The 27,567-nt window shown below is 46.8% G+C and overlaps 12 protein-coding genes across 18 annotated transcripts; 6 read left to right on the top strand and 6 right to left on the bottom strand.

Moving 5' to 3' along the window:
- Positions 1-856: 856 nt before the first annotated feature.
- LOC6546874 (CD63 antigen) lies at positions 857-2,976 on the top strand. The gene is made up of 3 exons (XM_001976030.3): positions 857-1,081; positions 1,841-2,029; positions 2,109-2,976. The coding sequence occupies exons 1-3, from the start codon at positions 1,019-1,021 to the stop codon at positions 2,574-2,576; spliced, it is 720 nt and encodes a 239-aa protein (XP_001976066.1). The 5' UTR covers positions 857-1,018; the 3' UTR covers positions 2,577-2,976.
- Positions 2,977-3,000: 24 nt separating this feature from the next.
- Positions 3,001-6,473, bottom strand: LOC6546979. 3 transcript variants are annotated; one of them, XM_026979851.1, is made up of 4 exons: positions 6,217-6,473; positions 5,663-6,117; positions 4,083-4,702; positions 3,001-3,898 (listed from the first exon to the last, which is right to left on the bottom strand). In XM_026979851.1, the coding sequence occupies exons 2-4, from the start codon at positions 6,088-6,090 to the stop codon at positions 3,306-3,308; spliced, it is 1,641 nt and encodes a 546-aa protein (XP_026835652.1). In that variant the 5' UTR covers positions 6,091-6,117; positions 6,217-6,473; the 3' UTR covers positions 3,001-3,305. The 3 variants fall into 3 exon arrangements, with proteins under 3 accessions (XP_026835652.1, XP_001976067.2, XP_026835653.1); XM_001976031.3 differs by having other exon boundaries at positions 5,663-6,473; XM_026979852.1 differs by having other exon boundaries at positions 3,017-3,886; positions 5,663-6,473.
- Positions 6,474-8,242: 1,769 nt separating this feature from the next.
- On the top strand, positions 8,243-9,182 carry LOC6546980 (translocon-associated protein subunit delta). Its single transcript, XM_001976032.3, has 2 exons — positions 8,243-8,739; positions 8,797-9,182. Exons 1-2 carry the CDS (start codon positions 8,500-8,502, stop codon positions 9,055-9,057), a joined length of 501 nt encoding a protein of 166 aa, XP_001976068.1. The 5' UTR covers positions 8,243-8,499; the 3' UTR covers positions 9,058-9,182.
- Positions 9,183-9,225: 43 nt separating this feature from the next.
- Positions 9,226-12,944, bottom strand: LOC6546981. The gene is made up of 3 exons (XM_001976033.3): positions 12,522-12,944; positions 10,817-10,967; positions 9,226-10,752 (listed from the first exon to the last, which is right to left on the bottom strand). The coding sequence occupies exons 1-3, from the start codon at positions 12,706-12,708 to the stop codon at positions 9,273-9,275; spliced, it is 1,818 nt and encodes a 605-aa protein (XP_001976069.1). The 5' UTR covers positions 12,709-12,944; the 3' UTR covers positions 9,226-9,272.
- On the top strand, positions 11,146-17,591 carry LOC6546982. Of its 4 annotated transcripts, none has more exons than XM_026979854.1 (4): positions 11,146-11,505; positions 16,222-16,408; positions 16,471-17,105; positions 17,256-17,591. In XM_026979854.1, the coding sequence occupies exons 2-4, from the start codon at positions 16,246-16,248 to the stop codon at positions 17,469-17,471; spliced, it is 1,014 nt and encodes a 337-aa protein (XP_026835655.1). In that variant the 5' UTR covers positions 11,146-11,505; positions 16,222-16,245; the 3' UTR covers positions 17,472-17,591. The 4 variants fall into 4 exon arrangements, with proteins under 4 accessions (XP_026835655.1, XP_026835656.1, XP_001976070.2 ...); XM_001976034.2 differs by having other exon boundaries at positions 11,148-11,542; XM_026979853.1 differs by lacking the exon at positions 11,146-11,505 and adding an exon at positions 12,243-12,337.
- LOC6546983 (putative gustatory receptor 47b) lies at positions 17,489-18,988 on the bottom strand. Its single transcript, XM_001976035.3, has 3 exons — positions 18,047-18,988; positions 17,821-17,982; positions 17,489-17,754 (listed from the first exon to the last, which is right to left on the bottom strand). Exons 1-3 carry the CDS (start codon positions 18,986-18,988, stop codon positions 17,614-17,616), a joined length of 1,245 nt encoding a protein of 414 aa, XP_001976071.1. The 3' UTR covers positions 17,489-17,613.
- A 35-nt stretch (positions 18,989-19,023) lies between these two features.
- Positions 19,024-20,301, bottom strand: LOC6546984 (probable N-acetyltransferase san). The gene is made up of 3 exons (XM_001976036.3): positions 20,140-20,301; positions 19,690-20,013; positions 19,024-19,373 (listed from the first exon to the last, which is right to left on the bottom strand). Exons 1-3 carry the CDS (start codon positions 20,145-20,147, stop codon positions 19,151-19,153), a joined length of 555 nt encoding a protein of 184 aa, XP_001976072.1. The 5' UTR covers positions 20,148-20,301; the 3' UTR covers positions 19,024-19,150.
- Positions 20,302-20,804: 503 nt separating this feature from the next.
- On the top strand, positions 20,805-21,683 carry LOC6546985 (mediator of RNA polymerase II transcription subunit 29). Its single transcript, XM_001976037.3, has one exon. The coding sequence runs from the start codon at positions 20,914-20,916 to the stop codon at positions 21,481-21,483; it is 570 nt and encodes a 189-aa protein (XP_001976073.1). The 5' UTR covers positions 20,805-20,913; the 3' UTR covers positions 21,484-21,683.
- Positions 21,684-21,796: 113 nt separating this feature from the next.
- LOC6546986 (death-associated protein 1) lies at positions 21,797-23,117 on the top strand. Of its 2 annotated transcripts, none has more exons than XM_001976038.3 (4): positions 21,797-21,905; positions 21,972-22,035; positions 22,636-22,724; positions 22,786-23,117. In XM_001976038.3, the coding sequence occupies exons 2-4, from the start codon at positions 21,990-21,992 to the stop codon at positions 22,939-22,941; spliced, it is 291 nt and encodes a 96-aa protein (XP_001976074.1). In that variant the 5' UTR covers positions 21,797-21,905; positions 21,972-21,989; the 3' UTR covers positions 22,942-23,117. The 2 variants fall into 2 exon arrangements, with proteins under 2 accessions (XP_001976074.1, XP_026836507.1); XM_026980706.1 differs by having other exon boundaries at positions 21,803-21,910; positions 22,786-23,112.
- Positions 23,118-23,547: 430 nt separating this feature from the next.
- On the bottom strand, positions 23,548-24,444 carry LOC6547177 (trypsin iota). Its single transcript, XM_001976039.3, has one exon. The coding sequence runs from the start codon at positions 24,342-24,344 to the stop codon at positions 23,586-23,588; it is 759 nt and encodes a 252-aa protein (XP_001976075.1). The 5' UTR covers positions 24,345-24,444; the 3' UTR covers positions 23,548-23,585.
- Positions 24,445-24,460: 16 nt separating this feature from the next.
- On the top strand, positions 24,461-24,953 carry LOC6547178 (coiled-coil domain-containing protein 103). Its single transcript, XM_001976040.3, has 2 exons — positions 24,461-24,745; positions 24,807-24,953. The coding sequence occupies exons 1-2, from the start codon at positions 24,600-24,602 to the stop codon at positions 24,904-24,906; spliced, it is 246 nt and encodes an 81-aa protein (XP_001976076.1). The 5' UTR covers positions 24,461-24,599; the 3' UTR covers positions 24,907-24,953.
- Positions 24,942-25,765, bottom strand: LOC6547179 (trypsin delta). Its single transcript, XM_001976041.3, has one exon. It carries the CDS (start codon positions 25,737-25,739, stop codon positions 24,978-24,980), a length of 762 nt encoding a protein of 253 aa, XP_001976077.1. The 5' UTR covers positions 25,740-25,765; the 3' UTR covers positions 24,942-24,977.
- Positions 25,766-27,567: the final 1,802 nt, after the last annotated feature.

Below are 27,567 nucleotides of genomic sequence, written 5' to 3'. Positions count from 1 at the left end.
CCTTGAATTGCGGAAGCCTTCAGAAAATATTTACCCACCAATCATTCACAGAACTGCAGTTCCCAGTGATTCAGATTCCTTGATTCCTTGCAATACCAACTAATGGTCAAGCAACAGTTTTGCCTATATTTTCTCTAGATTTCCCCGACCAGATAGGGTGGGTCAAGGAATGGGTCACCCAGTGTGATTCTAGGAACTTGGGGCCATAATTGCCGACACGCAACATTAACATCATCCGAAAGACTGTGGCATACTTCTAGGCGTCTTTAATTATTTCGCACAGTCCCGACGAATTCGGCTTGCCAGAGAAAGAGAAAGCATTTTACAACTTTCTTTGCCCGCGCACGAAAGCACGCAATTAATTTCGCCTTGGGCCCGGTCGAGTTCCAAGTGCTAAGTGCTGAACTTTAAAGGGAAAACACCAGACGCGGGCGCCCCGCTGAATTTCTATGGTAATAAGTGCAATGACCCACCCGGAATCCAGCAGGAGGTGGAGCCGCAGGCGAACTGAGGTAATCCCCGGGCGACCCACTTTGCGTTGGTCAAAGTTCTTTGCTATCGAATGCTAAATCAACGAAATGGGTTGTGCAGCTATAAGCCAGCACCGACTTCCAGCCCCTAGCCCACGCCCATGCCCATGCCCCGATCCCTATATTCCTATTCCGATTCCGATTCCAGCCTAATCATGCCTGGCCTGAATTCGAATCCGGGCCTCCAAGACTTTCTCCCTCGCTTTCACTTTTGTTCCGCCCCCCACTGCCCCGCACCCACCCCGGCCGCCAGCCGGATCCGTTGCCACCACCAACCCGCCAAGTGGCCACAACAGAACCGGGCCCTTCTAAAGCCCGGCCGGACCGCCGCTCCGGTCAGTTCGCGGTTAAACCCCAGTGCGGTCAGTCGAAACGGGCCATCGCTCCAGACCCCATAAGCCACAATCTCTGGAACCAAGCGGTTCTAGCTTGGGATTGCTCCACAGTCGAATTAACTTCAATTAGTGCCCGATTCAGGAAACATCAGAATGCGTTCTTGCGGTCCGAGTTTAATTAAATATGTTTTATTCGCCTTTAATGTGCTGTTTGCGGTAAGTGAATGAAACGCCGGTGATACAAAAGTTAAAAATCAGAGGGCACAGAGGATTTTAAGACAAATGAGTTGGTAAAAGGACGCCTCCAAAGGAATATTAGTTCCTAAGAACTCAATACGAATTAAGAAGTACTATATATAAACATAATTACTTTTTGATTCCTACATCTAATCTAAAATCTATGTATCTTAAATGTTTTAAAATTACGTAAGCATTTTCTGGGAATTTTCGGATAGAAAAGCTTAACTGCAATTATGAAACCTGAAAAGCTACTTTTAATAATTCTATAATTATTTATTCTTGCTCGTGATTTGGTCTAATTCGCCATAAGCACTATAATTACGCTGTGCATCGAGTCTTGTTCGACTCATTTAGATAAATATCGCTGGAAAATGGCACTCTCACTCGCCATTGACTGGTACTCCCCCATCGGAAAATCGGAAAATAGGAAAACGGTGAAACGCGATTGCCTGTAACGACATGCAAGTGATGTATGCGTGCTCCAAAGGACATGGACATCGGGTGTCCTTCGCATTGACCAACTGAGCAAACAGGCGACGTTCAATGACGCCATGGACTTGAACATGGAAATGCCATTGACTAAGTCGTGGGTGATTTTTATCGTTCAATTAGAATAGGGAATGTAAATATAAATGCCAACGCAAATTAGGACATGATTGGAAGCCATTAACTAAATTGCTTAACGAACGTATTGCAGGTCGATTCGATTAATCGAAGGTATCAATTTTCTTACAGATCTCCGGCTTGGGAATCCTTATAGCTGGTGCCGTTGTCCTGGCCGATGTGAATGAATTCAACCACTTTGTCGAGGGTCGAGTCCTTGCACCGCCGATTGTCCTCATTGTCACGGGACTGATCATATTCCTGATAGCTTCGCTGGGCTGTTTTGGAGCGATCAAGGAGTCTCCAACGCTTCTAATTACGGTAAGTTGTCTAAGAAGTTCCCAGCCCATGACTAATGTGATAAGGAAGAGATCCTAACCCATTCGAACTACATCAACAGTTCGCAGTCCTTCTGGCCGTCATCTTCATTGTGGAGCTGGCCGTGGGCATTGCGGCCAGCGTGTTCAAGAAGGACCTGGAGGGAATGGTGAAGAACTCGCTGCAGGAGTCCATCAAGCGATCGAACAGCGAGGACACCATGGCCTGGGACAACATCCAGCAGAAGCTGATGTGCTGCGGTGTGGACTCCCCGGCGGACTGGAGGACACTCAGTGCGAACAAAACGCTGCCGGGCAGCTGTTGTCAGCCGCAGTTCATCGACACCACCGTCGGCCACTGCCTGGACTCGCCGGCTTTGGGTAAGGATAAGTACTTCCAGGACGGCTGTGTTGGCAAGCTGAAGAATCGGATCGAGAAGAACGCCATCATCCTGATCGGTGTGGGCATCGGCATTGCTTTTATCCAGATTTTGGGCATCATTCTGGCCTGCTATCTGGCCAACTCCATTCGACAGGAGAGGGCCAAGTAATGCCCATCCATAAATATAATTGATAGCTGTTTAATTCTATATAGTTGAAATTCGTTTAACGTTGAATTCTGCTCAATTTACATTACCTGTGCGGCCAGTAAACTTACCCTCAAAATCGAAAGATACACACATATATGAAAAGCGCAACAATTCATATCAGATTAAACCCTTTTCTTTCCTGTTTCACGCCATCTCAGCTTTACTTTTCCCAACTTTCCTACAAGTCCAATCAATCTTATTGATTTTCCATCGTTTTATAATGCATTTTTGTAAAAACAACCACGTTTCAATTAAATTTGTGTACCTTTTCTTCATCTACGACCGAATACATGGAAAATTGTTGCTTGTAATATCGAATAAATACTGTCCATATTTATCAATAAATATTACCTTACTACCGTTTTAGCAAATAAGTGTCCCATTTCTGACTTTTAGGTGTCTCTAGTACTCTTTATTGTAAGGGATCTACGTTGGGTCTACATTATTGGCCAGGCTCAGCGTCCACGTAAGCATGAGTTCCGTAGAGTTCAGCAATTACGGCTTCAATGGGGGTCTACCATCTAGAAGGGGGGTACCATCTAGAACTACAGGTGGACGCCGATATGGTGTCTCAGCGGGGTGCGATTGCGTTTTAACGAGTGCTCGACTACTGCTACATCCACTAGGGGGCAAATGCAATTTAATGGTCGGGTTCCATGGCCCTGGAACATGGTTTCCATCCGGAAGTCCCTACTTGCTCTGGAGCAGAGCTTCCGAGAGGCGTTCGATGGCCGTGACTGGGGGCTTGCGACCCTCCTTCTCGCCGCTCTCGAGGATGGCGGCTGCAGCGGCCGCCTCAGCGGCCTCCGCCTCCTCGAGAACCCGGGCCTCCTCCTGCTCGCGCTGCTTTTGGAAGTGCCGGAACTCCGTGGGCGTGAGCATGCCCCTCAACACCGTCTCATAGCTCACACTAACGCCCTTGGCGCCCATCTTCTGGTGCAACTTCCAGCACTCGCGCTCCTTCAAACTACGCACATACGCCGGATAGTTGTGGTCCGGCTGCGGCTGCTGGTCCTCGCAGTTGGCCGCATTGTTGTTGTTCTCCTTCTTGGCCTCGTCCGGCGACAAGGAGGCGACGGATAGCTCAGCTGCACTCTCCTTCTTCGGCTGCTGGTCCATTTTGGCCTGGACGTCGGTCAGGAAAATGGAGACTGGCGGCGCTGTGGGCGGTCGATTGGCTCGGATGCGGGCTGCCAGTGGTGCTATGGATCCACGGCGTATCATGTGCGAGTACTCCTTGGAGGCCAGTTGGAAGGTGGGCGGATAGCTGTCTTGAAACGAGACTGCCAGAAAGCTTTAGTTCGGTTTCAATGGCTGCTAAAGTGCAACGAAATGGAAGTGCCTAACGGAAAAGTATGCTACCAAATATTTTCATCGGCTGAACTTTCGAACAATGTGTATTACAACTTTCGAGCACAGTTTTTAACCCGATACGAACCGCTTGGCAAAGCAGATCTTGGCACTTACCCGATTTGCCCGTCTTCCTCAGCAACGGCGCCCTTCGCTGCGTGGCGCCCGATTGCTGTTTTTCCGAACCGCCAGTTGGCGGCGACGATACCGTCACGGAACTGTTGTCCTCCCGCTCGGAGTCGCTGCCCTCGGAACTCAGGAGGGACACCAGGGTGATCACATCCGGCGCAACGACGCTGCGCGCCCGATTCAGTGCCTTCTTGGTGGCGCTGCCGGCGACGGACGTGGATGTAGTGGTGTCCCCGATGACATCGAGGGGCACGGCGGACGAGGGCGTTCTCGTGAAGATCTTGCGTCGCCGCAGCTTCTGCTGGCTGCGCTTGCTGGCGGCTATCACGCCCTTGCTGCTCTCGTCCAGTCCGCGGACCGGAGCGGACATAGCACGCACCAAAGGCGGTCGCCTCTGGACGGTGAGGGCCGGCGAGATGCTCAACTGGATGTCCGGGTTCTCCACCGGACGGCTGCCCTCGATGTCGCTCACTCGCTCTGCTTCCACGTCGGCGTCCGCGTCCGCGTCCACTTCCGGTTCCGGTTCCTGTTCCCGCTCGTTGGTGGCCCTTATGGTCTGCGACAGCACTATGTTCAGATTAATGCGATTCTTGTCCGCCTTGCCGCTGCTGCAAACGGATAATGAATATTGCAGCTCCACAGTGCAACGTTTTGGGGATATCGAAGCCGAAATGGAAATGGAAATGGAAATGCAGGTGGAAAGTGGGGAAGTGGGAAATGGGAAATGAAAATGGAAAGTTTCGAGTGACCTACTCCCGCCACCCGGCTAAATTTAAATCAAATTATTTGGCATTAGTTGCGGGGCAATTTATGCTGTGCTCGATTCCGAATCATGCAAGGCACAGAAATAGAAATTAACTTGGGTGTTGGATTCCGCCCATCAGCCATCGGTCGGGTGAAACCATGAAAGGAAACCATGTCAATTACGTTGCCAATTGGCGCCCGAAAAGCCGACCAATGAAAGTGAGTCCACGAATCTGGCGGCCGTTGAACCCAACGGCGCTATCAGGCAAGTTCTCCGCCTTTCAGGCAGCTATCTTGTCAGCGATTCCCGCCAATGATCGACTTAAGTGTGCCGCCAGGCGGTGGGCGGTGGGCGGTGGGCGTTGGGCGGTGGGTGGTGGCTCCTCCTTTGGAGCATGTCTAGCGTGTGTTATGCACTGGAACATAAAACTTTGACGTTTGATTCGGGCGTGAAGCATGCAAATTGCACACAGAACTTGACGCGCGACGCCCATATCGAAAGTGTCACTTTCGGCATATTTATATAGATGCTATCGGGACAGCCATTACGGCTGGTTTCATTGGGCTGGTTACGTATACGCACCGGTTCGCTCACACCAAGGTCAAACAATGGATTCCCCAGCGGGTTTCCATAGGTGCGACACTTCCAGCCATTTAATTAAGCCCCTGCTTTTAGAAAGTAACATGTGTGGTGGTTTACCTTCAGTTAGTTTCCATCTAAAACTAAATGCTGGTGAGGAGTTACCCATTCCCACTCATATTCAGCTCATCATCAAAAACCGCACACTTTCTTGTGAAATCTATTCTCCAGCTACAATACTCACATCTTGGTCTCGGCCGCTTCCACCTGTGCAGCTCTTTCCGGTTCCTGATCCTTCAGCAATGACGAAGTGGAAGACCAGGCCACCAGACTCCTGTCCCGCAGCCGTAAGCCCTGCACCTGGGACGCCGTGAGGCGGGGTGCAGTCCTCGGCGTGGACTCCTCGACGGCCAGAGACGCCTGCCTGCCCACTGGATAGAGCTTCTGGCGGATGTTCTCGATGGAATGGCCCACGGAGAGACCTCTGGAGAGGTAGCCCCTCTGCTGGGTCGAGTATCTGGCCGTGGGCTCGATGAAGGAGTGCTGCTTTCGCACGGACAGGGGCAGCTGATAGCGGCCGCCGGTTGTGGATGTGGATGAGGATGAGTTCACGACGGACGTTGGAGCGTTTGTCGTCTGGAGGCGACGACGGCTGGCCACAGACAGCGACATGGTGACAGCCAGTTTATCCTTGATAACCTTGATTAGCAACGGCGACAATGAGTGGTTGCCGCAATGGAGTGGGCACGCGGTGGTGCAGAGCTTCTCGGGTTGGGAGTTGCAAGAAGGGTGCCTTACGTTTCAATTGCCAATCAATGTGGCACATCGAATGCAAATCAATTACGAAGTCATTAAGCCGGAGGCAATAACTTTGTCAACAAGCCAGTCGAACTGAAATGGAAACCCACGGCGGAGGCACCAACGAGCCGCCAGCCGTAAACCGAGATCCGTCACGAAAGCGAAAGCCACTTTGGGAGTGCGATCCCTGCGTCTGGCCGAGATCGAGGTGGCTTCCACGTCCACTTGGCTCGAATGCCCTGCACCGACTGCGTTTTGTGAATGAAGAAACTTTCGGACTCCGAACCGGAATCGGAATCGGAATCGGTTTTTTTCTTTTAGGCGCTTCGTTTATGTTGCCAACAAACAATCAACAAAATCGCAACGTTGGCAAGGAGTCGCCTGTTATGCTGGCTCAGGCTCTCCTTAGAGTTCGGTTCTGTGTTCCACTTCCTGCTCACACCCACACGCCAGACAGCCCTCCACCGATATACACTGCAAGAAATGGGCAGGACTTGGGGAAAGTGAGAATAAGGGGAAGTGTTCCTCGATCTCTATATGGAAAATTTAGAAAACCCATAGGAGCATTTGAATGTTTGGGGGACCTGGAGCTCCAAGTACCCAATTAGTTTCCGGTCAAAGTGCACTTTATTTTGCGCTCTGCACCCGTCGATCCACCTGCCAACCCCGGATCCACCCAATCCACCCAAAGACACGTGCAATTTCAGTGGGTCTGGCAAGTTTTCGACTGCGACTCAATGAACCCGCACGAACTTTTGTTTTCATTTACGGACCACCCACCGAACGCCTCTTAATCGAAAGGATTACGGCATTTTTGGCAATATGCAAATCCGGCCATGAATGAATGAATAGTGGCCAGAACGAGAAACGAAATGCTGGTAAGAGCAGGAGAAATGCGTACAAGTCGCTCAATGTCAGCGAAATGTTAGATGCAAATTCAGTTGTTGTCACAATGCGGGTACGAGTATCTGTATCTGCGGATGGGCACCGGATGGGATGGCAAGTGAAAAACTTTCACATTTGTGACAATTTCAAATTCATCAAAGACATGCAAAGTTCGGTGGAAAAGTTCCGTGCGCGGTAGCAATCAAATGGAAGTAACGAACATAGCAGAATGGAGCCGAGTCGAGCGGCGGCAAACACAAACACAAAATGGCATAAAACCGAAAAAAAAGTAGCAAACCAAATCAGGCCCACTTCAAGGTCACAGCCATACATATGCCTGTTAGCCAAAGTATTTATACGATAGTATCCGATTTTCCGATTGCCAATAAAATGTACTTAAAACAAAGCTGAAGCCCCATGCCAGCTGAATGGGCATTAATCACTGCCAGTCAGTAGTCAATACTTATATACTTTGAAGACTCCCTCCTGGCTGATTGGACAGGACTACCACTTTCTACTTCCTCCGACTGCTGCAATTCGAAATCAATTGCAATCGAAGTGCCATAAATATTGGACCAAGTCGTAACCGAATACAGCACGGTACCATAGCGAAACTGTCAGACGAAAACTTATTTTAATTAGAAGTGCAGTCGGTACGAAGCTACTGTGACTGGAACGGCCTGGACCTTATCTACCCACCTACCGTTTCCTGCACTTTAGATCAAATGGAATTACATATTTCAAATGAAGTCAAGTGAATATTTCGCAAAGTCGATTTATGCGAGGAACTATAGGTGCTAGCCTAAATATGAGCCTCTACCGATCTGCTCCAAGTTCGGCTTGGACCGCCAGGTTCGATATGGTTTGACTGGCAGCAAATTGCTTTTCCATACTTTCCAACTTCTGTAACTAACAAACTCTAAGCTTCCAGAGGTTTGATCACGATTAAACACAAACGAATTACAGGGATTGAACCCTCTATATCCTATTCTCCATGCAAACCCATAACGGCCAAGAATAAATTGTCTTTAAATTTGTATTTTTATCTTCTTTCCTGAAACGTTTCCCCTTAATATACGTTTTTTAATTTTACATACATAAATTTTACATAATTTTTAAACTTTTTTAAAAATTTTTAAATATTTTACAGCGGCTGCTAGCTATTTTGTAGCTACCTTCGACTGACAGTTTCCATCCCTGGCCACGACCAGTGTGACCACGCGCTGCCATAGGGCGACTTCGTTCATTTTCGTAGCTGTCAAGTGACGTGACGTATGGTGCTGTCGTGGCGTTCGCTTCCAGAGAGAAAGAAAGTCGCAGGTCGCCGAGTTGGATAGCCGCTGAGTTCCGCCAAATCTACTGATTCCTCAATAAAAACCACCTCAAAACCTGAGCAAGATGTCCCGTCAACTGTTCGCCATTTGCCTGATTGCCGCCGTTTGTGCGTCCGGCGTCTACGGAAGCTGCAAGGCCACCGTGAGCTCCTTCAGCACCCAGGATGCCACGATTCTGACCCAACTGGCGCATGTGGGCGAGTTCACGCTGCAGTGCAGCGGCTCCGCTCCCGCCAGCCTGTTCGCCGAATTCCCCTGCGGCAAGGTGGTGCCTGTGGCCAAAGTGGGCGACAACAAGTACCAGGTGAGCCAGTAGTTCCCTGCAGGGCTTGTGCAAAGACTAATCCTTGTGCCGCACTAGGTGAGCTGGGTGGAGGATATCAAGCAGGGCAGCAGCGGCAATATTCAGGTGCGTCTCTTCGACGAGGATGGCTATGCCAATGTGCGCAAGGCCCAGCGCGATGGCGACAAGGTTTCATCGGTGAAGTCGCTGCTCGACATTTCCGTGCCAACCAAGGGTGCCTACAAGGGTCCCTGGGTCAAGGCTGAGCTACTGGCCGCCTTCTTAGTCGGCGGATTTGCCTATTTCGCCTTCACCACCAAGGGCAAGGTGCAGTCCTAAGTAAAGATGCCTTCGTCATCGAGATCTTGAATGAAATTCATTCACACTAAAGTCATGTACCATCAAATTGCCGGGTCCCAGAGATTTTTCCACATTTTGTACACCTAAGCATCGGATCACCCGCCGCTCCAAAATAAACTGATTGAAAGACCAACCGAAGGAGCGTAGTTGAGATTAATTTAATTTTAATTTAGAGATAACTTGTACGAATACGCTTAAACCTGGCCCGTGGAGGGCGCTCCGTTCATGGTCGCCTCCTCGTCGGAGGAGATGTCGATCATGCTCTCCACACGCGACGGCGACATCACATACACAAAGTGCTCCGTGGAGCCCTCGGGGCCGACTGGCGGCGGGGGTATGACCACGGAGCCGTCCTGCGGCGGCGGTGGTGGAGTATCTATGCTGCAGTACTTTAGATTACCAGCTCCTCCTCCGCCTGAATCATCCGGCGGTGGCGCTCCCCCGTTGCAATCAAAGTTTTCCAGCTCTAGCTCCAAATCACTGACGATTCGCATGCAACGCATCTTGGCCAGCGACTGAAACTTCATTGGCATGGCTCGCACCTGCCGCGCCAGACTCAAAAAGAACAGAGTGTTTGCATCAAGTTCCCTGTTGGCCTGAAGCACCGCCGACACGTCCCAATCGCTGGGAAAGCGCGGATCGCAAATCTTACGCGTTTTCGCGGGCGACGCCTGTTGTTGCTGTTGGATTTGTGGAATTTGCAGTGACTGCTGCGGCTGCGTTTGTCCGGAATTTCCTCCCGAGCAACTCAGATTAATGGCCGTGGTTTGCGGCGAAGGTTGCACCCTTCGCACTTTGGAGGCTGGTGGCGCAGGCGGCGGCGGCGGAGGCGTGGGATTGCCTATGGGTAAGCTCGGACAGCTGCCGTTCAAGCGATTGGCATTCTGCACTTGGTTGGCCAGGTTCTGAAACAATCCCAGTGGTGCTCCAGCAGCCGCAGCCGCTGTCAGTTCCTTCTTGAAGTTGTCCGCCGCCGCAAAGAGATGCGGCTCGATGATCAGACAACCGACATTGCTGTTGGCTGCGCTTCCGGTGCTGCAACCAGGCGGCGTAATCGTAGGTGGCAGAGGTAGACCAGCAGCCACTGCCGCCGCCTTGAGCGTGGCCAGCGGGAACATCTGCTGGGCCAATCCGCCCACACCCAAGCCCATGGGCAGATGGTTAGCCAGTGAGGCCAGTGCATTTGCATTGGCCTTGCTGACGGCAGCAGCTGCGGCAGCGGCCGAGGATGCGGGTGAGATGGGCAGGGGCAGGACTACGGCGGAATTACTGCCACTGGTGGCAGGTGGAGTCATCGAACTGAGCGGTGCCACTGCAGCACAGTTTAGACTCCCGTTGGCGCTGCCATTGCTATTGCTGTTGTGGATTTGTGGTCCCACGGACCCGGAACCTCCTCCTGTGCCGCCCACATTGCTGCCCGGAGAGATCATATTGGGGGGCGTGGCCGCGCCCAAACTTGATGTTATGCCGGACGCCGAAGTACTACTCAAAGCGGTCGTATAGGTATTAACCGTGTGCGTGCCAATCGATGAGCAACCCGCCGATGCAGTGGCAATGGTTATCTTCAGTTCATCCTCGCCTCCATTGCTGGCTGCCTTGGCCAAAACTTGGTAGCCAAAATCACACTCTGTGTCGTCCTCGTCGTTGGATTTTCCATTCCCATTTGCGGAATTCCTAAAAAGTCAGAGGATCAGTTCGGCCATTGTACGCGTACAATATTGCAGTGTGGAGTGCTCACCTGCCCGGTCCCTGGAAGGGCTTTAGGAAATCCATGTGGTCCGCATGGGCCCAGTACTGGTACTTCTTGGACGTCTTTGTGCCCACGCGAAACGAGCGAAGGTACTTTGTATAACTGTCCCTTAGATTTTTCCATTTCCGTTTTGAGGCCTCTGAAAGTCAAAGGTAATATGAACAGTTTAGATATATGTATACATTTAAAATAGTTTAAAAACTACATATGCACTTAGTGTGCAGAATCGTTGTGATTTGCAATACGGCAAAAATGTGGCCATGACAAGGTAGGGTACTACTGAATATATGTATGTATATTTTCAGACATTATGGAATGGTTGACAATAACATTAACTTTGAGCTGTGCCCATCTGACCCCTTATTGTTGTACTCCATAATCAGAGCTGATAATTCTTTAAGCAGATGCGGCTTTTTTCTTATATTTTTCTATTTAGATTTTTAGATATTTTTGGGTATTTTGGATTCAAATTTCGACAGTGTGACCGCCGTTTACGACCAGCGAAATACATTTCCAACGGAGCCATTTCAGCTTTACTGAAGTTTTTCATATTTTTCGTTCCTTTGAAATTTGTGCAACCAGTACGCACGCTGCAAGCTGATTTTGTGAATATAAAAACGCGGCTAAGAGAAGTTTAATCGGAATATTCTAAACTTCAAGGCAAAAAGGGATTCCTGGTAACAAGAGTATATACGAAACATTATTTAGTCGCTGGTAAGATATTATAAGAGATTAACTTAATCATTTACACGAGTACATATACATATTTCCTGGTAATTGTCAGACTTTTCGTTTTCATTATAAAGTAATATTGTTTACTTGTACATACATATACATATGCAAAGCGATGCGTAGTATCTTCAGAGGCTCTATTTTGAAGTTAAGTTCTAGAACATTAAAATTCTGCCATGTATATTTAAAGGATCCCAAAATTAAACCGGCCTTGCAGTAACAAATGTATGATGTTTATGCAGAAGAACTAAAGAGGGTAATACAGGGTGCATACAGGGTAATACAGGTATTTAGGCAAAATACAAAGTAAAATAAAATAATGTGTGATATAGGAGATTTATTTCAGTTTGACTTAAACTTAAATTCAAATATATAAGTAATACAATTATTTAAAAGTGCAGCACAGGTGGTTGCTTGTTTTGGTTAACCGTTTCGCAGCTGGCAACGCCGTGCGCAATGTTTTTGTTTTGAAAAGCTCTCGCCCACCTACTCCCACTGCCGCCCCCTTCCGGCCTGGTCACTATCTTTCGCGCTCTCTCTCTCAGCATCAGAGAGCGCGCAGTTTTCGCTCATCGACTGTTTTTGTTTGTTTTTTCTGCGTGCCAGTGTGTTTTCCTTTTTATTTTTTTTTTGTTTCTGCTTCTCGCTGCAATTTGCCGACCGCACTCCAACTGACACACACACACACATGTGTACGTACAGTTTCTATATACATATGTATATGTACCAGCGTACGAAAAATATCAGGCCGGGCGGTTTGAGTTTGGCCGCTTTCAGGTATGTACATATACAAAGGCAGTATATATGTACATGTGTATATAAATATATATACGGTGCAGCAGTGTGCGTGGGTTCTACGTAATTCAATTTCCTGCGCCTCCTTCTTGTTTGTTGGGTGGAAGGGGGTATGGTGGTGGGCCGGGCTGACGAGGGGGTGGTGCTACTTGTAAATATTACCTACCCACTGAAAGACCTATCTCATCGGCGATTTGCGTCCACACCTTCAGCTTCACTTCAACGTTCTTGTAATCCGGATTGTGATTGTTGTACACCACATCATACTTCTTCACGATCTCGATGAAATCGGAGGTGTTATCTGACGTAGTCGAGGACTCGCTGATTGCGCGCGCCACTTTCACATCCTTCATGCTAACGGCGCTTTGCTAACGGTTTCGGCAAGCTCCTTATTTTTCGGTCTCCTCCTTGCTAACAGTACACAGAGAGCCACAGCAGGAGAGAGCGCGGGCAAACGAGAGTGTGTGACAGAGAGAGAGAGAGCGGAAGGGAGAGCGAGCGCAAAAATCGGAATCTGCCAACCGTCCGACTATCCGACTACCGTTCTGTGTGCGACCGCTCCGGCAAACGTTGGACACTTGAATGAAACGACGACGACGACGACGCCGCCGAGAGCTGCATGCACACACAAGTACGCTCCCCACTCCACCGCTCCCCCTGGCCGCACCGCCCCTGCTTTGCCCTGCCCCGCCCGCCCCGACCCGCCCCCACCTACCGCCGCGCGCGCACACTCACACACAAACGCACACACAAACTCACACATACAAGCATAGACAGCCCGAACCAACAACAACCAGCGACAGCAGCAACAGCAACAGCAGCAGCAACAACAACAATAACAAAAGCGGGGCCCCAACAGCGAACGTCGTTGGAGGACGTGTAAAGAAGAACAAGAACAAGCAGGCAGGCAGGCAGGCAGCCAGGCAAGCTCATCATGATGAAAAAACATAGAGCTGGCGGAGGGGGCGGGGCAGGGAAGGGGCGCAACATGGGCGTTCGCACCGCTTGAGCGTTAACCGCCCACAAGGAAAAAGGCAGCAACAGCAACCACATAGAAGAAAAACAACCAGAGGGCTAGTTGCACTATAGTGCTAGGCATGTACATACATACATATGTACATATGTATGTATTGCAGTACATACATATGTACAGGCATATGTATATGTGTGGACACGAAACCCAAGCGCGACAAAATTGCGATGCTGCTGCCCGCACTTTGGGGCAGGCGAAATGTGCTGCAAGAGCTGCTTAAATGCATTTTAAAATGCAGAAGATGGAACTGTTGATTGTCACGTGCCCGTCTCGTCCAGCCAAGTTCAAGGTCACAGCATAACAAATGGATGGCATATCGAAAGGATATCATAACGATGGTGCATTGTGCGAAGAGAGCTTCAAGAGAGTGATCTTAGCTTATCCTTATCAGCTTGGCTCAGGAGAGCTTTTTGTACCGCTAGGACAGCCGCTTTTGAGAGCGCCAAAGATGTGAATAGAGAGCGAAAGAGGTTCATGGGAAATGGGGTGGGTGGGGGGGTGAGAGAGAGGGGAGAGCAGGATGAGCGAAATTGAAGAGTGGGCGAGCCCGCTCAGAGGCGTACATGGAGCACCATGCGGAGAGGGGTTCACTGAAAACCTGTAAACCATTTCACGCAGCAATCATATACCCTGTACTTCTTGGAGCTAGTATCTAGCAGTACACCAATATTTACAACTAATTATTATCGCTTAAAATGCAAACGCTTTTAATATTTCAGCTTGATAATACTTGAGCCTTAAATTCTTTTAGCGCGAAGTGTCTGCCGCTGAGCCCCCTCCTTTCCTGCTGCTGGACTCGCTTTTGGTTCAGCCAAGTGGCTCCATCGATCCGCGTTCCTCAGCAAACCCCCTCCCACCCTCCTTCATCCCGCTCGTTTCCCTTCCCTGCCTCTTCTTCTTTTTCTTTTGCTGCTGCTGCTGCTGCTGGTGGTGCTGCTGCTGCTGCTGCGACTCTGGTTTTGTTGTTGCGAACCTACGACCAGTTAACTTACCTACCGCTTTGGCTCCTTCCAAACTAACACACAAGCACACACACACACACACTGGCGAATATTTAGCCAGGCGACGGCGCCTGTATGTGTGTGTGCTTGTGCGCTTTGGCTTTGGCTGCGTGTGTACGTTTGTATCTCTTCAGCTTGTGCGGGTTTTTTGTTGCTTTTATTATAAGTATTTTTTCGCTTTTCTCTCGTCTCGCCTCCTCTCCCTGCCTCTTCATCACCTCCTCTTCATCCTCCTGTTCGTACCCTCGTTCTGCTCCCCCTCCCCTGTCCGCCCCCACTCGCACTCGCAGCAGCGACGTCTCCGCCTCTGTGCCCCTCTGTCCCTCTCTCACTCACTCTTTTGGCACAAGTCCTGGCGGCCGGCTCTTGCTCTACCTCCCCCCTCACTCACTTCTGCCATCGCCAGCCCCTCCCTCTGGCACCCACAGCTCCCGGTTTGCCAGTTCCAAACGTCATCATCGCCGCCATCATCATCATCATCAACATCACCGTCATTATCGTCAACAGCCAGCCCCCAAACAGCAGGAAAAGCAACAACAACAAAAGGCATCAGTGGCAGCAGCAGCAGCAGCAGCACCATTTCGTGGAATGGGAGAGGGGCGCGTGTAGGAGGGGGAGGGGGAGGGTGAGCTGAAGTGGAAAGAGGGAGGGGATGGAGCAGCGGGCGGGTAGTGGGTCGCTGGGCGTTTTGGCGTTCGACGTCGAAGGCCTGGCTGCCACTCTGTACGTGTGTATGTATGGGTGTGTGTGGGCCGTTCCTTGTCTCTGTGTGTGAGTGTGTGTGTATGTGCGCTGCTGTGCGCTGCTGTGTGTAGCAGTGCCGCAGAAAGAGAGTGGGTGGGGTGTGGTGGGTTGGGGGTCTGCGGTGTTGTTGCCTGGAAGGGGGAGGTGGAGGTGGAGGGGGCTATGGTCTATGCCAGCTAGCTGGAAGGACGGAGCGATGGGCAGGGGGCGGTGAGCGGGGGAGAGCGGCCTACCGCCGCTGGTAAAGCTGTGCTGTTGTAGCTGCTGTTGATTGTTTTTGTAGTAGCTGCCGTCGCTGTGTTGTTGCCTTTCGCAAATCGATAAACGATGTCCGGACTGCGGAGTAGGCGAACGCTTTGCGTGTGCACATATGTATAACATACATATACATATACATGCGGTCGCCAGTATATATATGCATGTATATACATGCATGCATATGTACAAGCAACTGTATATGTAAGCACTTCAAATGCACATACATGTACACACGTACATATATACTGAATACATTGGTGTGCGTGTACCTAATGTAGGCGATTTTTATATGAACACCGCCTAACGGAGTTTTGATGCAATCTGCAACCAATACATACATATTTACTTAATTGTACACCACCTGATTGACCCCCAGGAACTATTTTGTATTTTGCGTTGATTAAGCCCCAAATTAAAGTTTTCTGAAGACATCGATTCAATTTAGAAGATTGTGGCAGCATTGGGCGCTTTGATATTATCAAATGACAATACTCATATATTTTTCTGCTAAATGTCCTTAGAAGTAACAAGTATATGTATTTCCTTTGCGCCCGAATAAATAAACCTGAATAACCTAAATCAATATATCGTTAATAATATTTAAGCAAAATTGTATGCATCTTACCTTAATTTGTTAAAATCAAGTTAAAAATCTTTTACAAATCACTGAATGACAAATGTTCTATTGTAAAGGATTCATTGCTTCCTTCAGGATTCCTGCATTGCTGGACATTTAACAAAATTATGTTCATTTTTTTTCTATGTTAAATATACATACATATTGAAGCTTGTCTGACCTTATTTAATTTTCATGTTCATCTTCCCAATAGCCCCACTTAAAGCCAACACCAGATATGGGTTCAAAATTTGAAAAATATTTGATACACATGGCCGATGGATTTTACAGCACATCGAACGATTCCGACTTCAAACTTGTCCGTGACTTTATACTACGTAAAATAGTAAAGTCTAATGATTTGTTGACCTCCACATTTAAGGTTGAAAGCTTCGATTTTGGTATGTAATAGGATGTGATGACAAATCATTATATACTATGCTTGCAATTCTTCACTTTTTAGGCAGCAGAGCTCTGGAAATCCATAATTCAGACAGCGATTACGACGTGATGATAGTGCTTGAGTTTCCCTATTTCAAGGATATTTTAGTGCGCCCGGACCAACATCGTCCTGGGATGTATCACTTTGACTTAAAGGATGTGCCCTATAACAGCTTCACAGCGGACAACCTGCTGGATGACCGCTGCTACCTACTCCGGGATAGTGTCCAAACCTTGATGCAGTGCGTCCTCATGAATGCCCACAACCATGACTGCAAATTTTATCGACTGCGGTATCGCCGCAAGTATAAGCGCCACACCATTATCGCCGAATCAAGTGGGCGTAGGTTCTCCATCAACTTTGTGCCAGCGATCAAGATCCACTACGAGAAATACGAGTGGCAGGCAATCCCGATGGAGGCGCCAGGACCAAAACGGTCAAACGGATGCACCTTTATGATGATCGACGCTAAATGTGAGATCAGTCTTTTTAAAGTGGGCGGCAAGAAGATCCGAGACGCCGTAATCTTGCTGAAGGCTATGTGCGAAGCCAAGAACCTGCCCAAGATTAAAAATTACCATTTGGTTACATTGGCCAACGAGCTAATAGATAGGGAGGATTTGGAAGACTTATCGTTGGAGTTTATCTTTCTAGACGTACGTAATATTACATATAACCATATAACACGGCCAGACTACGGTCTGGTTAGAATTCAATTAGGTATCTTAAAAATTTTTGTATTTTCTGATTAGCAGAACAAAGTGTTAATATTTGGACCTAACTGTGTCTGTCTGTACATTCTACAGCTACTCTACGATCTCGTCGATGCCTTTGAGAACAGGGACCTTCCGTACAACCTTTTGGAGGATCTGAATCTACTCACAAACTTCAACCCAAGTCAGCTCCTCGTTTATAGGGATGAACTGGATAGTGCTTACTCCACACTAAGAACCTATCCTGGACAAGAAAGTCTATCTTACGGACGGTGCAGCTGGCACTTTTTTGGTGATGATTCGGATTAAAATTTGTCAATGACCACATTCGGTTCTTATTTGGGACTAAAACTATAAGCTATAAACAAACTGTTTTATTGTAGCGGATTAATGGACAATAAAGATAAACCAACAATTTTTTTATATTAACTTCAATGCAATTGCAACTATTTCAATCCATGTGAGTAATGTGTCCCATTGGGCCAATAATGTCCACATCTTTGCTCGATGTCAACTGGCGATCCTTGATTTGCTGTTGCTGAAATAGCAGCTGCACCAGGATAATCACATAGTTGGCCATGCCGTTGTACACCTGCCAGGATACATAAAGTGAAAGATCAGAAAAGCACGCTTCTCCGCTGGTGAAGGTATCACCCACCACGTAGATGGTAGAAGTATTGAGTAATGTTGTGCTGCCCAATATTGCCGCCTGTCGGTTGTGCATGCGCCAATGCTGATAGTCCTCCGTCTGCCGGCGAGCCACATCCTGTCCGGAAAAGTATCGGGAGTATTGGCTCAACCAATGCATACAGTTGCGCTTCTAGAGATGAACAAGAGGCCCTATATCGATTGGCGCGTCTGCATCAGGTAAACAGGTCACCCACCTCTCGCTGAAGTAAATACCCATAGGTGCTAGTGATGACCACTTTGTAGGTGTGTATGGCCACGTGCAGCAACATGCAGGCGTACTCGAGGTCCCACGGCTCTCTCGCCAGCAACTTTTGGCAAATGACGTACACGAAGCAGGTCATGATAGTAAAATCGTAAAACATACCAGCCGCTGCGGCGAAACCAAAAACTCCATTTAGCTCCGCCAGGAGAAACGAACAGCGCTTGGACATATCGAAAAGATATGCAATCCTTTCGTGGACCTCTGGAGTTTCAACCGCTTGGTAAAGTTGGTGGAGCAGCTGCTGCACCAGACGCAGACGAACCCTTAGAAAGTCCATGATACCTATGTGCACGAAACCCAGCAGTCCTACGGAACTGGTCAGCAGGGAGTAGGTGAAAGCCATCAGCACGGTGGACGGTATGCCGCAGGTGCAACGCGTCGTATCGAAGATCAGTGAGATGGAAAAGGCGAGAAAGCAAAAGCCGATAATCATCGTGCCATACCAATACTTTAGGCGAGCTCGTTGATAGTTCCACTTTACATGAGGGAACACCCTCAAAAGAGATTGATCAAACTCTTGCATTTTAGCTATGAGTTTCAGGTGCCTCGCCCTCTGCAAGTCCAGCGAAAGGCAGTACTCAATGTAGGTGATCGAGCAGCTAAGGCACTCCCAGGTCAATATCGCCTTGACCAACGGGCTGAGGTGTCCAAACATGACAGCGGACATCTCGGGATCCCTCAGCTTAGTCATCACAATAGCCATAAAGCATGTAATCATAAAGAAGCGCGCGAACTGGGCATAGCACACAGTCCACCTGTTTGAGACCGCTCCTCCACGACCAGGACTCCGCACCCGGATTGTGGTCAATCCCCAGTAGAGCAGGAGGCTGTACAAATTTCCGTAACAGTAGACAAAGCCATCGTCGCGTTGCATGGCCCAACTAATGTAAATTTCGACTGGCCAAGCCGTATAGAGCTATTTATTCCCGCGCAGGGGTAATTATTATTGATTACACATAGATATGATCGGGCTAATTGAATACATCGTTTTGGCCGCCTCTACATGTCCGGTTGTTATACATATTGAAATTCATCTTTAAACAAATGTGAACTGGCGTGCCTTACTACGGGAATTTGAGTTGGCGGTGGTGCTGTTGGCGGAGCTGTTCGAGTTGGGTGCAGTGCGTCGCAGCGCCTTTTGCAGTACATGAGCGTCCGCCGGCTCGATGCGCTTATAGTATTGCTCCTTGGTGTCAACGATCTCGAAACCAAACTTCTTGTAGAACTCAATGGCTCCATTGTTGTTGATTTGCACATGTCTAAAATTTTAACAAGATTTAATAAGCATGCTCTAGAGAATTTTTGAGATAAACCAATTTCTTGGGTATAACAATTTGGCAAACAATATTCTTGAGACAAAAATAGCTGGTTTTCGTTGAAAGCATTTTAAACAAACCGTATCATGAACGTTTAAAAATTTAAACTAGGGACAATATACATATGTTTCATTAATACAGAATTCTTTATAAGCCAGAAATGTAATGTCCAACTTAAATCGGGGTAATTAATATCAAATCCAAAGAAAATCTACTAAATTGCAACCCAAGGTTTTCAAAAATGCACGAGTTTTCTTACAGGAAAATGCTGTCAAAGTTTCCATCCTTCTCGGCGAAGTTCATGATGTGCTCGAACATGACTGTGCCGATGCCCAGTCGGCGGTACGGGGAGAGGCATCCCAGGGTCATGATGTACAGGCGCCGCTGGTTCTCGGTGGTGTCGATGCGGCAGCAGACGGCGCCCACCACAATGTCATTGTAGTAGGCCAATTTTGCCAGTTCGCCGGCCTCCAGGACATCCACGTAGAACTTGTCGTTGTACGAGACCGGGAAAACCACGGTGTTCAGCTTCTTCAGCTGCTTGATGTTGTGCGGCGTCACATCGCCCAGTTCGATGCTGCTCCTGCAAGCAGGAAAGGTTAGGGAGATGGGTTAGCTTTTCCGAAACAAGCGGCACTTTTAGGTTATGATTCCGGGACATCTCTTGCAGTCACGATCCTCCAAATGGCCACCAAGGATACCCACTCACCTAGTCATGATATCTGTCTTTTCCTGTTACTTTAGAAACGCGCCTAGCGCCAAAAATTCTAATAGAAAAATGTGTTTTAAGCGCCTCAGCTGTTCCTGATTGTCCGGGTTGCAGGTCGCAATTTATCGGTTATCGGTTATTGACGCCGGCCATTGAGCAGCCCAAATAGCCATTTTATAGCAATAAAAAGGAAAATTTGTTTTGTTTTTCCTTTCGAAAGAAAAATAATTAATTGAGAAATTGAGAAATTAATTGAGATATTTAAGATCCATCTGTGATTCTACATGTTCGTACAATGCTTACATAAAACATTGCATATCGTATTTTTGGCATATGTACACACTAATTGAGCTAATAGTTATTTCCGGTCTATTATCAAAAGCTATCAAAAAAAATCTGTTAGAATATGAATATTTTCAATAATGACAAGCTTTGAGTTTCAACAGAGATTGTTGCATAAACTTATTCGTGGTAAGTAATGCAATAGCTAAATTTTGTATATCTGTAATTATTAGAAACAATACGGGGTAATCCATTTATGCAAGACTAGTTTTTTAGAGATTTTATTAATTTAATGTACAAATTTTATATTCCTTAGCGACTTTTACATTATATTATAGTTATATGATTATATTATTATTATATTTGATATTCGCCATGAGTTATCGAACGCGAATGTGAGAAATCTCCTAACGGGTTCTGCAGAAAAAAAGAAAACAATTCGCGGCTGTTTAATATTTTCCTCCTCCAATATCCATCGATTTTGAGTGCCAAATGAATCCCAACATGAACATGATGCCCATGGCTGGGCCACAGATGATGCAGGTGATGCAATCCTCGCCCTCGGGACCCCCAGGACCCGTGCAGCATCAACAGCAGCAACCGCCGCAGCCACTGCAACAGCAGCAGCAGCAGGCTGAAAAATTGGACAACATTTCCAGGGTGAAAAGTTTGCTGGGACCACTGCGGGAGTCCATGTTCCTCACGATCCGGTCGAGCGCCTTCACGCTGCAGCAGAACAATCTGGCGGACAACTTGAAGAGGGACACGGGTGCCCACCACGTACCGCGGTTCGACAAGCACTTGGAAGACTTTTACGCCTGCTGCGACCAGATCGAGATCCACTTGAAGACGGCGATGCAGTGCCTCCAGCAGCAGAACTCCTCCAATCACTATCTCCCCGGTCCGGTGACGCCCATGCGCATGGAGACCTTTATGCCGGACAACGCCGGCCCCATTCCGTATCCCACCTACTTGAACACGGTCCGCGTTCACATACAGTCCGCCAAGGATATACAAGATACTCTGATTAGCGCCGCGCAGAACATTTCGCAGGCTGATTGATAGTTATAGTAGCATTAGGTTTTATTATTTGCCACGCCTGAGCTTAAGTTAAGTAAATAAATATCCTTAGTTGTAAGATAACAATGATATTCAGAGGACTGCATACTTTGGGGAACAGGCCTAAGGTTTTTAGAGACGGAAGGGTAAGGTTGCGAACGACTTGGAAAAGAATAAAATACATATGGTCATTGATATGCAAATAGAAAGCTAGTTACACGACAATATTGAAAAAAAAAAAACTTGTATTGCTTTAACAATTCTGGAAATGTTTGCAGTGAGAACGCGTTGCAGCAGCCGATGAGTAACTGCGCATCCAGTGAGAAAGCGCTAAAAATTCGATAGACAACAGTCAGACGTGTCACAATTAGAACGCAAAAGCAAAACACTGCGGTGCCGCGCATTTATTTACAACCAAGGAAGCGGTAAGGTCTCAAAGTGTTGTAAACTATGCGCAAGCCGATTATTTATTTACCTTTTTCGATCCTCAGCTTATTAAACCAGAGAAAATGGCAGATGAACAACCAAATCTTGTGGCCGGACACCCACCTGCATGTAAGTGCACTTGCATTGGTGTGTGTAGGTGCATGCGATGTTTTCTTCTTTGGCAGCAATAGAATCTTATAAAAACAAAGTGCCTTGCTGGCAATTCATAATGCACTCAATCCAATCAATTGTCAGAATATCTGCGCCCTTATCAGTATCTTAACCTGTTTCGACCAAAGCTGATAAGTAAACAAACAAGAACACACACACGCACACCTACGCCGACAAAGGCACAGCTTTCAAAGAATGTATGCTTGTAGTTGTAATTGTATTTATGCTGACGTCAGATGCAATTCAAATAATATCGTTAACTAAAAAAGGGCATTATTCTTTTTTAAGCATGCTTTAACTCCTTATTCCTTTTAAGCAACAACAACCTTAATATAAGAGATAGCTATAAACGTTTATAAAAATGCCCTTGTCTAGATCATTTTCGTACAATAGTGTTACTTTTCATGATTTTTAACTTTGATTTAACTTTTGTTGTTTGCACGGCTTTAATCAGGTACTGTGGACTGAAAGAATGAGAAAGACATGCATCATTTGTTGTCCACCCTGATCAGCTTTATTTATATTTTGAAATATATATACATTTTTTTTAAATTACAGTGAAGGCTGGAGGCATGCGAATTGTGCAGCACAAGGCGCCCACGGCAGAACGTGCGCCCAAGGATGCAGAGGATTGCACTGGACTGACAGTGAGTTCTTGACTTAAATATGTAATATTCAATTTGCACTTACTCATCCATTCCTCCAAAGCAACCCATTGCCGTGAACTCCGGCTCTGTGAGCGGTGCCCCCGTCAAGGGCAACACCGATTTTACGCCCGCCTCCGCCCAGGTGGCCCACTCGCCCAAGCCACCGGCTGCAGTGCAGCAGAAGCCCCAGATCCACATCCAGCAGCCACGCAAGTGATGCGGACGCCGGCCAAAAAAACTATTATCATTATCCAATCTCTTTGATCTTTTATTGAAATTCTATGAGTCCTCTCAACGGTATTGAAGTCGCCTGTGAATGCGATATTTACTTTATATTTTATATGCATTTGTCACTGCATTCCATTTATTAAAAATGCTGATTTCTTGAGTTAATATTTTGTAATAAACTGTATCCCTTTTATAGATTTCAAGACTTTCGTTTCGAAAAGGTTTTAATACATACCTAAGCCAAGTCGTCGTATCAAAGGGTGTTTCTTGTGTGCATGGATAACGTAAAACATTGACCACTGAGACTTAAGAGACTAAGTCTACATGAGACTCCCTCTTTCTGTGCCCAAATTCACTGCCATGTCGTCCGATGTTATCTTTATTGCCGTCAGATCTTCTGGAATCTGCCCCACACGTACTCTTAAAATTCCCAAGTGCTTATTCAGCACAACGTGCATATAAGTAAGGAAATTCTAACATGCTAAATGCCCCACTGAGCTTCGGTGGTCCGGGGTGCGGACTTCAAATCCGTAGTCGATTAGCGTCGAAGTGGTTCGATTCCACCTGGGGGGCGAATATAAATATATTGGTTTTTGAAATTTTTAAACATGGTCTTTATTTTGCAGAATCTGTTCATATGGCATTGGCCGCCTTCACTATCCATGGTCGCAGAAAGGCCACATCGGCATAGACACCGGGGTAGTTGTCATCCACACACCGGTAGCCCCAGGATACAATGCCCACCAGCTGGCTACTGGCCACCAAAGGACCTCCAGCGTCTCCTGTACAGGCATCTGCATCAGTGCTGGCGGCACATATTGTTTCCTCGCCCACAAAATCCGCACCATAGCCAAACTTTGGCGAGGCACACTCGCCGCGATCGATGATCTGCAGCTGGGCCTTCTGCAGGCTATCGGACAGGGCTCCATTGTCGGTGTGGCCCCAACCCGTGACAGTGACTGTCGTTCCACCCGTTGGACTCTTACTGGCCAAATTGATGGCTCTGGTGGAGAGGCCAAAGGTCAGTGGAGTGGACAGGCGAAGTACGGCAATGTCGTAGTGCAGGAAACGGGAATCAAACTGCTCGTGGACTTGGTACGCCGCCACGGGAACCAATGTGCCGCCATAGTTGTGATTCTCTGCGCCCACACGTACCTTCATCAGGGACACGGATTTCTCATGTAGACAGTGTCCGGCCGTGATGATGATCTCCTTGCTGTAGATGACTCCGCCGCACTCGTGGCGCGCACTGATCTGAATGGACACCTGCCAGGGGGCATTACGAATCAGCTGGTTGCTACCGCCCACAATTCGTCCAGTGGTCTCCACATCTGATGCCTCTCCGAGCAGCAAAAGGACCAGCACCGCACCCACTATCCCGCAAACAGCCATTCCGAAAGCCAAGTGCAAACTGCTTCTATTTGTTCACGAAACCGTTTCATGACGGGCTTTTTACTAGGGCTGTAAAAGTTAATCTTCGGCTTATCGCTAGTATTACTGATACCCTCGAATGGAATTGGTCAGCTCTACTCCTTACTCGGTTTTCTAGTTCGATATGAAAACACGTTGCCCAGGCAACAAATGCCAAACAAATTTACATTGCAGTCGTGAATATCGAACAAAGGACTTTTACTTCAGAATACCGACATGGATAACTGGAAGATAACCGCGGAGGAGCTTGTTCGTCTGCGGGAAACCTGCTTGCAGTGCATCCGCGATGGAGAACTCTATGAGCTGCGCAACGATGCCAAACTTAGGGCTGTTTATAACACCCATAGCTACGACGAATTCAAGTAAGTAACAAATAAATACATGTCTGAACTTAGAAAATCCGTATGAGCCAAATGCCAATAGGAACATAGTGGATGCGGCCCATCTTCGCCCAGTGACCAAGAGCGACAAGGCCAATTTTCAGACGAAGAACCGACTATGGAACTCGGCGGCCCGGGATTAATTTGTTAATTGGGCAATAAAGTTATAAGACAAAGGTTATAGTCAAAATAATCGTTTTACTTCGCAAAATGCTTAGGCGTTCCTGACCACCCAGGCGCGGAGGTCAGCCACGCTGGCGTAGACACCGGGGTAGTTGGAGTAAGCGCATCCTTGTCCCCAGGAGACAACACCGACAAGAACTCCGCCGGAGACCAGTGGGCCACCGGAGTCACCCTGGCAGGCATCCTTGCCGCTGGCAGCAGCACAGATCATGGTGTCGCGGATGTCGCTACCATATCCGTAGGTGGAGGAAGCACACCTGCTCTGGCTGACGATGTTCACGTTCACGTACTGCAGCTGGGAGGGGATGGAGTTGGATCCGGACGACTGAGTGCCCCATCCGGAGACGGAAGCAGCAGCGCCGTTGGGGGGGTTGGAGCTAGCCAGAGAGATGGACTTGATGGTGGAGCTGAAGCTCAGGGAGGAGCTCAGACGGATCACAGCGATGTCGTTGACCATGGTTCTGGCGCTGTATCCCTCGTGGTTCTTGAAAGAGGAAACCTTGACGGTGACGCCACCAGAGTTCCAGTAGCTGGATCCAGCGCGGATCTGCAGGGAGGAGGTGGACACGGACTGCAGACAGTGAGCGGCGGTCACGATCACCCTGTCGGTGTAGATGGATCCACCGCAGGAGTGGCTTCCACTGCGCTGCAGGGAGATCTGCCAGGGGAAGCTGCTGATGGTGGTAGCAGTACCGCCGACAATGCGGCCATCCAACTGGGGCAGGAGACCCTCGGGGATGGTGGCTCCCAGGGCGCAGGCTACTGCAGACAACAAGATCACGAACTTCAGCATGGTGCGAATCCAATGAGTTTACTCTGAGCTGGACACCCCTTTTATACAATGCTCCTATCTCTTTGCGGCGTTCTAATCAAAAAATTTCAATTATTTTTATCATTTGAGTGTAAGGGTAATCCAAAGTATTTTTAATATGTGTGACCGAAAGATAGATTTCGCGAATAAGAAGTGTATTTCTATACGTACAATAAGATTTGTGCGTCACGACTTTTTATTTTGCTGGGAGTTGGTAATTTTAATAGCTTGAAAAAGGTAGCTAAAAAGAGATATCGGTTTTATTATCATAAAAAAGGAATGCAATTTTTCTTAAAAATTTAATTTTTACAAAACTAACAAACTCGAGTTCCCCGACTATCAGTTACCCGTTACTCAGCTAGTGAAAGTGCAAACGAGGAATTTCAACATTTTCTGGAATATCGGTAGAAATTGGGAAAAAATAATAAAATGGAAAAAAAAATAAAATTCTAAATTTGAATGCAGATTTTTAGAAAATTGCTCCAGAAACGTTTAGAGGTATGCCACTTCAAAATCCGATTAAGATAAGTGGAGTTATGGAGTTTTGAACTTCAGCCTTAGGACATTTCTTAACTTTGTTGAATTTCTACACATCATAACATCAACAAAAATTACAAAAAAATTAAAAAAAAATAAATTTCTAAATTTGAATGCAGTTTTTTAGAGAATTACGCCAGAAACATTTAGAGGTATGCCACTTCAAAATCCGATTAAGATAAGTTGAGTTATGGAGTTTTGAACTTCAGCCTTAGGACATTTCTTAACTTTGTTGAATTTCTACACATCATAACATCAAAAAAATTACAAAAAAATTAAAAAAAAATAAATTTCTAAATTTGAATGCAGTTTTTTAGAGAATTGCGCCAGAAACATTTAGAGGTATGCCACTTCAAAATCCGATGAAGATGAGTTGAGTTATGGAGTTTTGAACTTCAGCTTTGGGACATTTCTTAACTTTGTTGAATTTCTACACATCATAACATCAAAAAAATTACAAAAATATTTCAAAAAATAAATTTTTAAATTTGAATGCAGTTTTTTAGAGAATTGCGCCAGAAACATTTAGAGGTATGCCACTTCAAAATCCGATGAAGATGAGTTGAGTTATGGAGTTTTGAACTTCAGCTTTGGGACATTTCTTAACTTTGTTGAATTTCTACACATCATAACATCAAAAAAATTACAAAAATATTTCAAAAAAATAAATTTTTAAATTTGAATGCAGTTTTTTAGAGAATTGCGCCAGAAACATTTAGAGGTATGCCACTTCAAAATCCGATTAAGATTAGTTGAGTTATGGAGTTTTGAACTTCAGCTTTGGAACATTTCTTAACTTTGTTGAATTTCTACACATCATAACATCAAAAAAATTACAAAAAAATTAAAAAAAAATAAATTTCTAAATTTGAATGCAGTTTTTTAGAGAATTACGCCAGAAACATTTAGAGGTATGCCACTTCAAAATCCGATTAAGATTAGTTGAGTTATGGAGTTTTTAACTTCAGCTTTGGGACATTTCTTAACTTTGTTGAATTTCTACACATCATAACATCAAAAAAATTAAAAAAAAATAAATTTCTAAATTTGAATGCAGTTTTTTAGAGTATTTCGTCAGAAACATTTAGAGGCATGCCACTTCAAAATCCGATTAAGATTAGTTGAGTTATGGAGTTTTGAACTTCAGCTTTGGAACATTTCTTAACTTTGTTGAATTTCTACACATCATAACATCAAAAAAATTACAAAAAAATTAAAAAAAAATAAATTTCTAAATTTGAATGCAGTTTTTTAGAGAATTACGCCAGAAACA

The sequence above is a fragment of the Drosophila erecta genome, unplaced genomic scaffold, assembly GCF_003286155.1.
Source record: "Drosophila erecta strain 14021-0224.00,06,07 unplaced genomic scaffold, DereRS2 tig00000092-arrow-pilon, whole genome shotgun sequence".
NCBI classification, from domain to species: domain Eukaryota; kingdom Metazoa; phylum Arthropoda; class Insecta; order Diptera; family Drosophilidae; genus Drosophila; species Drosophila erecta.
This window is presented reverse-complemented; position numbering and strand designations above follow the sequence as displayed.

Excerpts from the sequence above, each read along its gene's own strand:
- LOC6546983 (XM_001976035.3), bottom strand. The coding sequence starts at position 18,988 with ATGCAACGCGACGATGGCTTTGTCTACTGTTACGGAAATTTGTACAGC. Across the intron at positions 17,983-18,046 it reads GGTATTTACTTCAGCGAGAG|AAGCGCAACTGTATGCATTG; the intron begins GTGGGTGACCTG and ends GTTCATCTCTAG. Across the intron at positions 17,755-17,820 it reads ATACTTCTACCATCTACGTG|GTGTACAACGGCATGGCCAA; the intron begins GTGGGTGATACC and ends GTATCCTGGCAG.
- LOC6547179 (XM_001976041.3), bottom strand. The coding sequence starts at position 25,739 with ATGCTGAAGTTCGTGATCTTGTTGTCTGCAGTAGCCTGCGCCCTGGGA.
- LOC6546981 (XM_001976033.3), bottom strand. The coding sequence starts at position 12,708 with ATGAAGGATGTGAAAGTGGCGCGCGCAATCAGCGAGTCCTCGACTACG. Across the intron at positions 10,968-12,521 it reads TGAGATAGGTCTTTCAGTGG|AGGCCTCAAAACGGAAATGG; the intron begins GTAGGTAATATT and ends TTTGACTTTCAG. Across the intron at positions 10,753-10,816 it reads CCCTTCCAGGGACCGGGCAG|GAATTCCGCAAATGGGAATG; the intron begins GTGAGCACTCCA and ends CTGACTTTTTAG.
- LOC6546980 (XM_001976032.3), top strand. The coding sequence starts at position 8,500 with ATGTCCCGTCAACTGTTCGCCATTTGCCTGATTGCCGCCGTTTGTGCG. Across the intron at positions 8,740-8,796 it reads TGGGCGACAACAAGTACCAG|GTGAGCTGGGTGGAGGATAT; the intron begins GTGAGCCAGTAG and ends GTGCCGCACTAG.
- LOC6546874 (XM_001976030.3), top strand. The coding sequence starts at position 1,019 with ATGCGTTCTTGCGGTCCGAGTTTAATTAAATATGTTTTATTCGCCTTT. Across the intron at positions 1,082-1,840 it reads CCTTTAATGTGCTGTTTGCG|ATCTCCGGCTTGGGAATCCT; the intron begins GTAAGTGAATGA and ends ATTTTCTTACAG. Across the intron at positions 2,030-2,108 it reads CTCCAACGCTTCTAATTACG|TTCGCAGTCCTTCTGGCCGT; the intron begins GTAAGTTGTCTA and ends CTACATCAACAG.
- LOC6546979 (XM_001976031.3), bottom strand. The coding sequence starts at position 6,090 with ATGTCGCTGTCTGTGGCCAGCCGTCGTCGCCTCCAGACGACAAACGCT. Across the intron at positions 4,703-5,662 it reads GAAGCGGCCGAGACCAAGAT|CAGCGGCAAGGCGGACAAGA; the intron begins GTGAGTATTGTA and ends ATCCGTTTGCAG. Across the intron at positions 3,899-4,082 it reads GAGGAAGACGGGCAAATCGG|TCTCGTTTCAAGACAGCTAT; the intron begins GTAAGTGCCAAG and ends GCTTTCTGGCAG.
- LOC6546985 (XM_001976037.3), top strand. The coding sequence starts at position 20,914 with ATGAATCCCAACATGAACATGATGCCCATGGCTGGGCCACAGATGATG.
- LOC6547177 (XM_001976039.3), bottom strand. The coding sequence starts at position 24,344 with ATGGCTGTTTGCGGGATAGTGGGTGCGGTGCTGGTCCTTTTGCTGCTC.
- LOC6546986 (XM_001976038.3), top strand. The coding sequence starts at position 21,990 with ATGGCAGATGAACAACCAAATCTTGTGGCCGGACACCCACCTGCAT. Across the intron at positions 22,036-22,635 it reads GGCCGGACACCCACCTGCAT|TGAAGGCTGGAGGCATGCGA; the intron begins GTAAGTGCACTT and ends TTTAAATTACAG. Across the intron at positions 22,725-22,785 it reads AGGATTGCACTGGACTGACA|CAACCCATTGCCGTGAACTC; the intron begins GTGAGTTCTTGA and ends ATTCCTCCAAAG.
- LOC6546982 (XM_026979854.1), top strand. The coding sequence starts at position 16,246 with ATGGGTTCAAAATTTGAAAAATATTTGATACACATGGCCGATGGATTT. Across the intron at positions 16,409-16,470 it reads GGTTGAAAGCTTCGATTTTG|GCAGCAGAGCTCTGGAAATC; the intron begins GTATGTAATAGG and ends TTCACTTTTTAG. Across the intron at positions 17,106-17,255 it reads TGGAGTTTATCTTTCTAGAC|CTACTCTACGATCTCGTCGA; the intron begins GTACGTAATATT and ends TACATTCTACAG.
- LOC6547178 (XM_001976040.3), top strand. The coding sequence starts at position 24,600 with ATGGATAACTGGAAGATAACCGCGGAGGAGCTTGTTCGTCTGCGGGAA. Across the intron at positions 24,746-24,806 it reads CATAGCTACGACGAATTCAA|GAACATAGTGGATGCGGCCC; the intron begins GTAAGTAACAAA and ends AAATGCCAATAG.
- LOC6546984 (XM_001976036.3), bottom strand. Across the intron at positions 19,374-19,689 it reads AACTTTGACAGCATTTTCCT|ACATGTGCAAATCAACAACA; the intron begins GTAAGAAAACTC and ends TTAAAATTTTAG.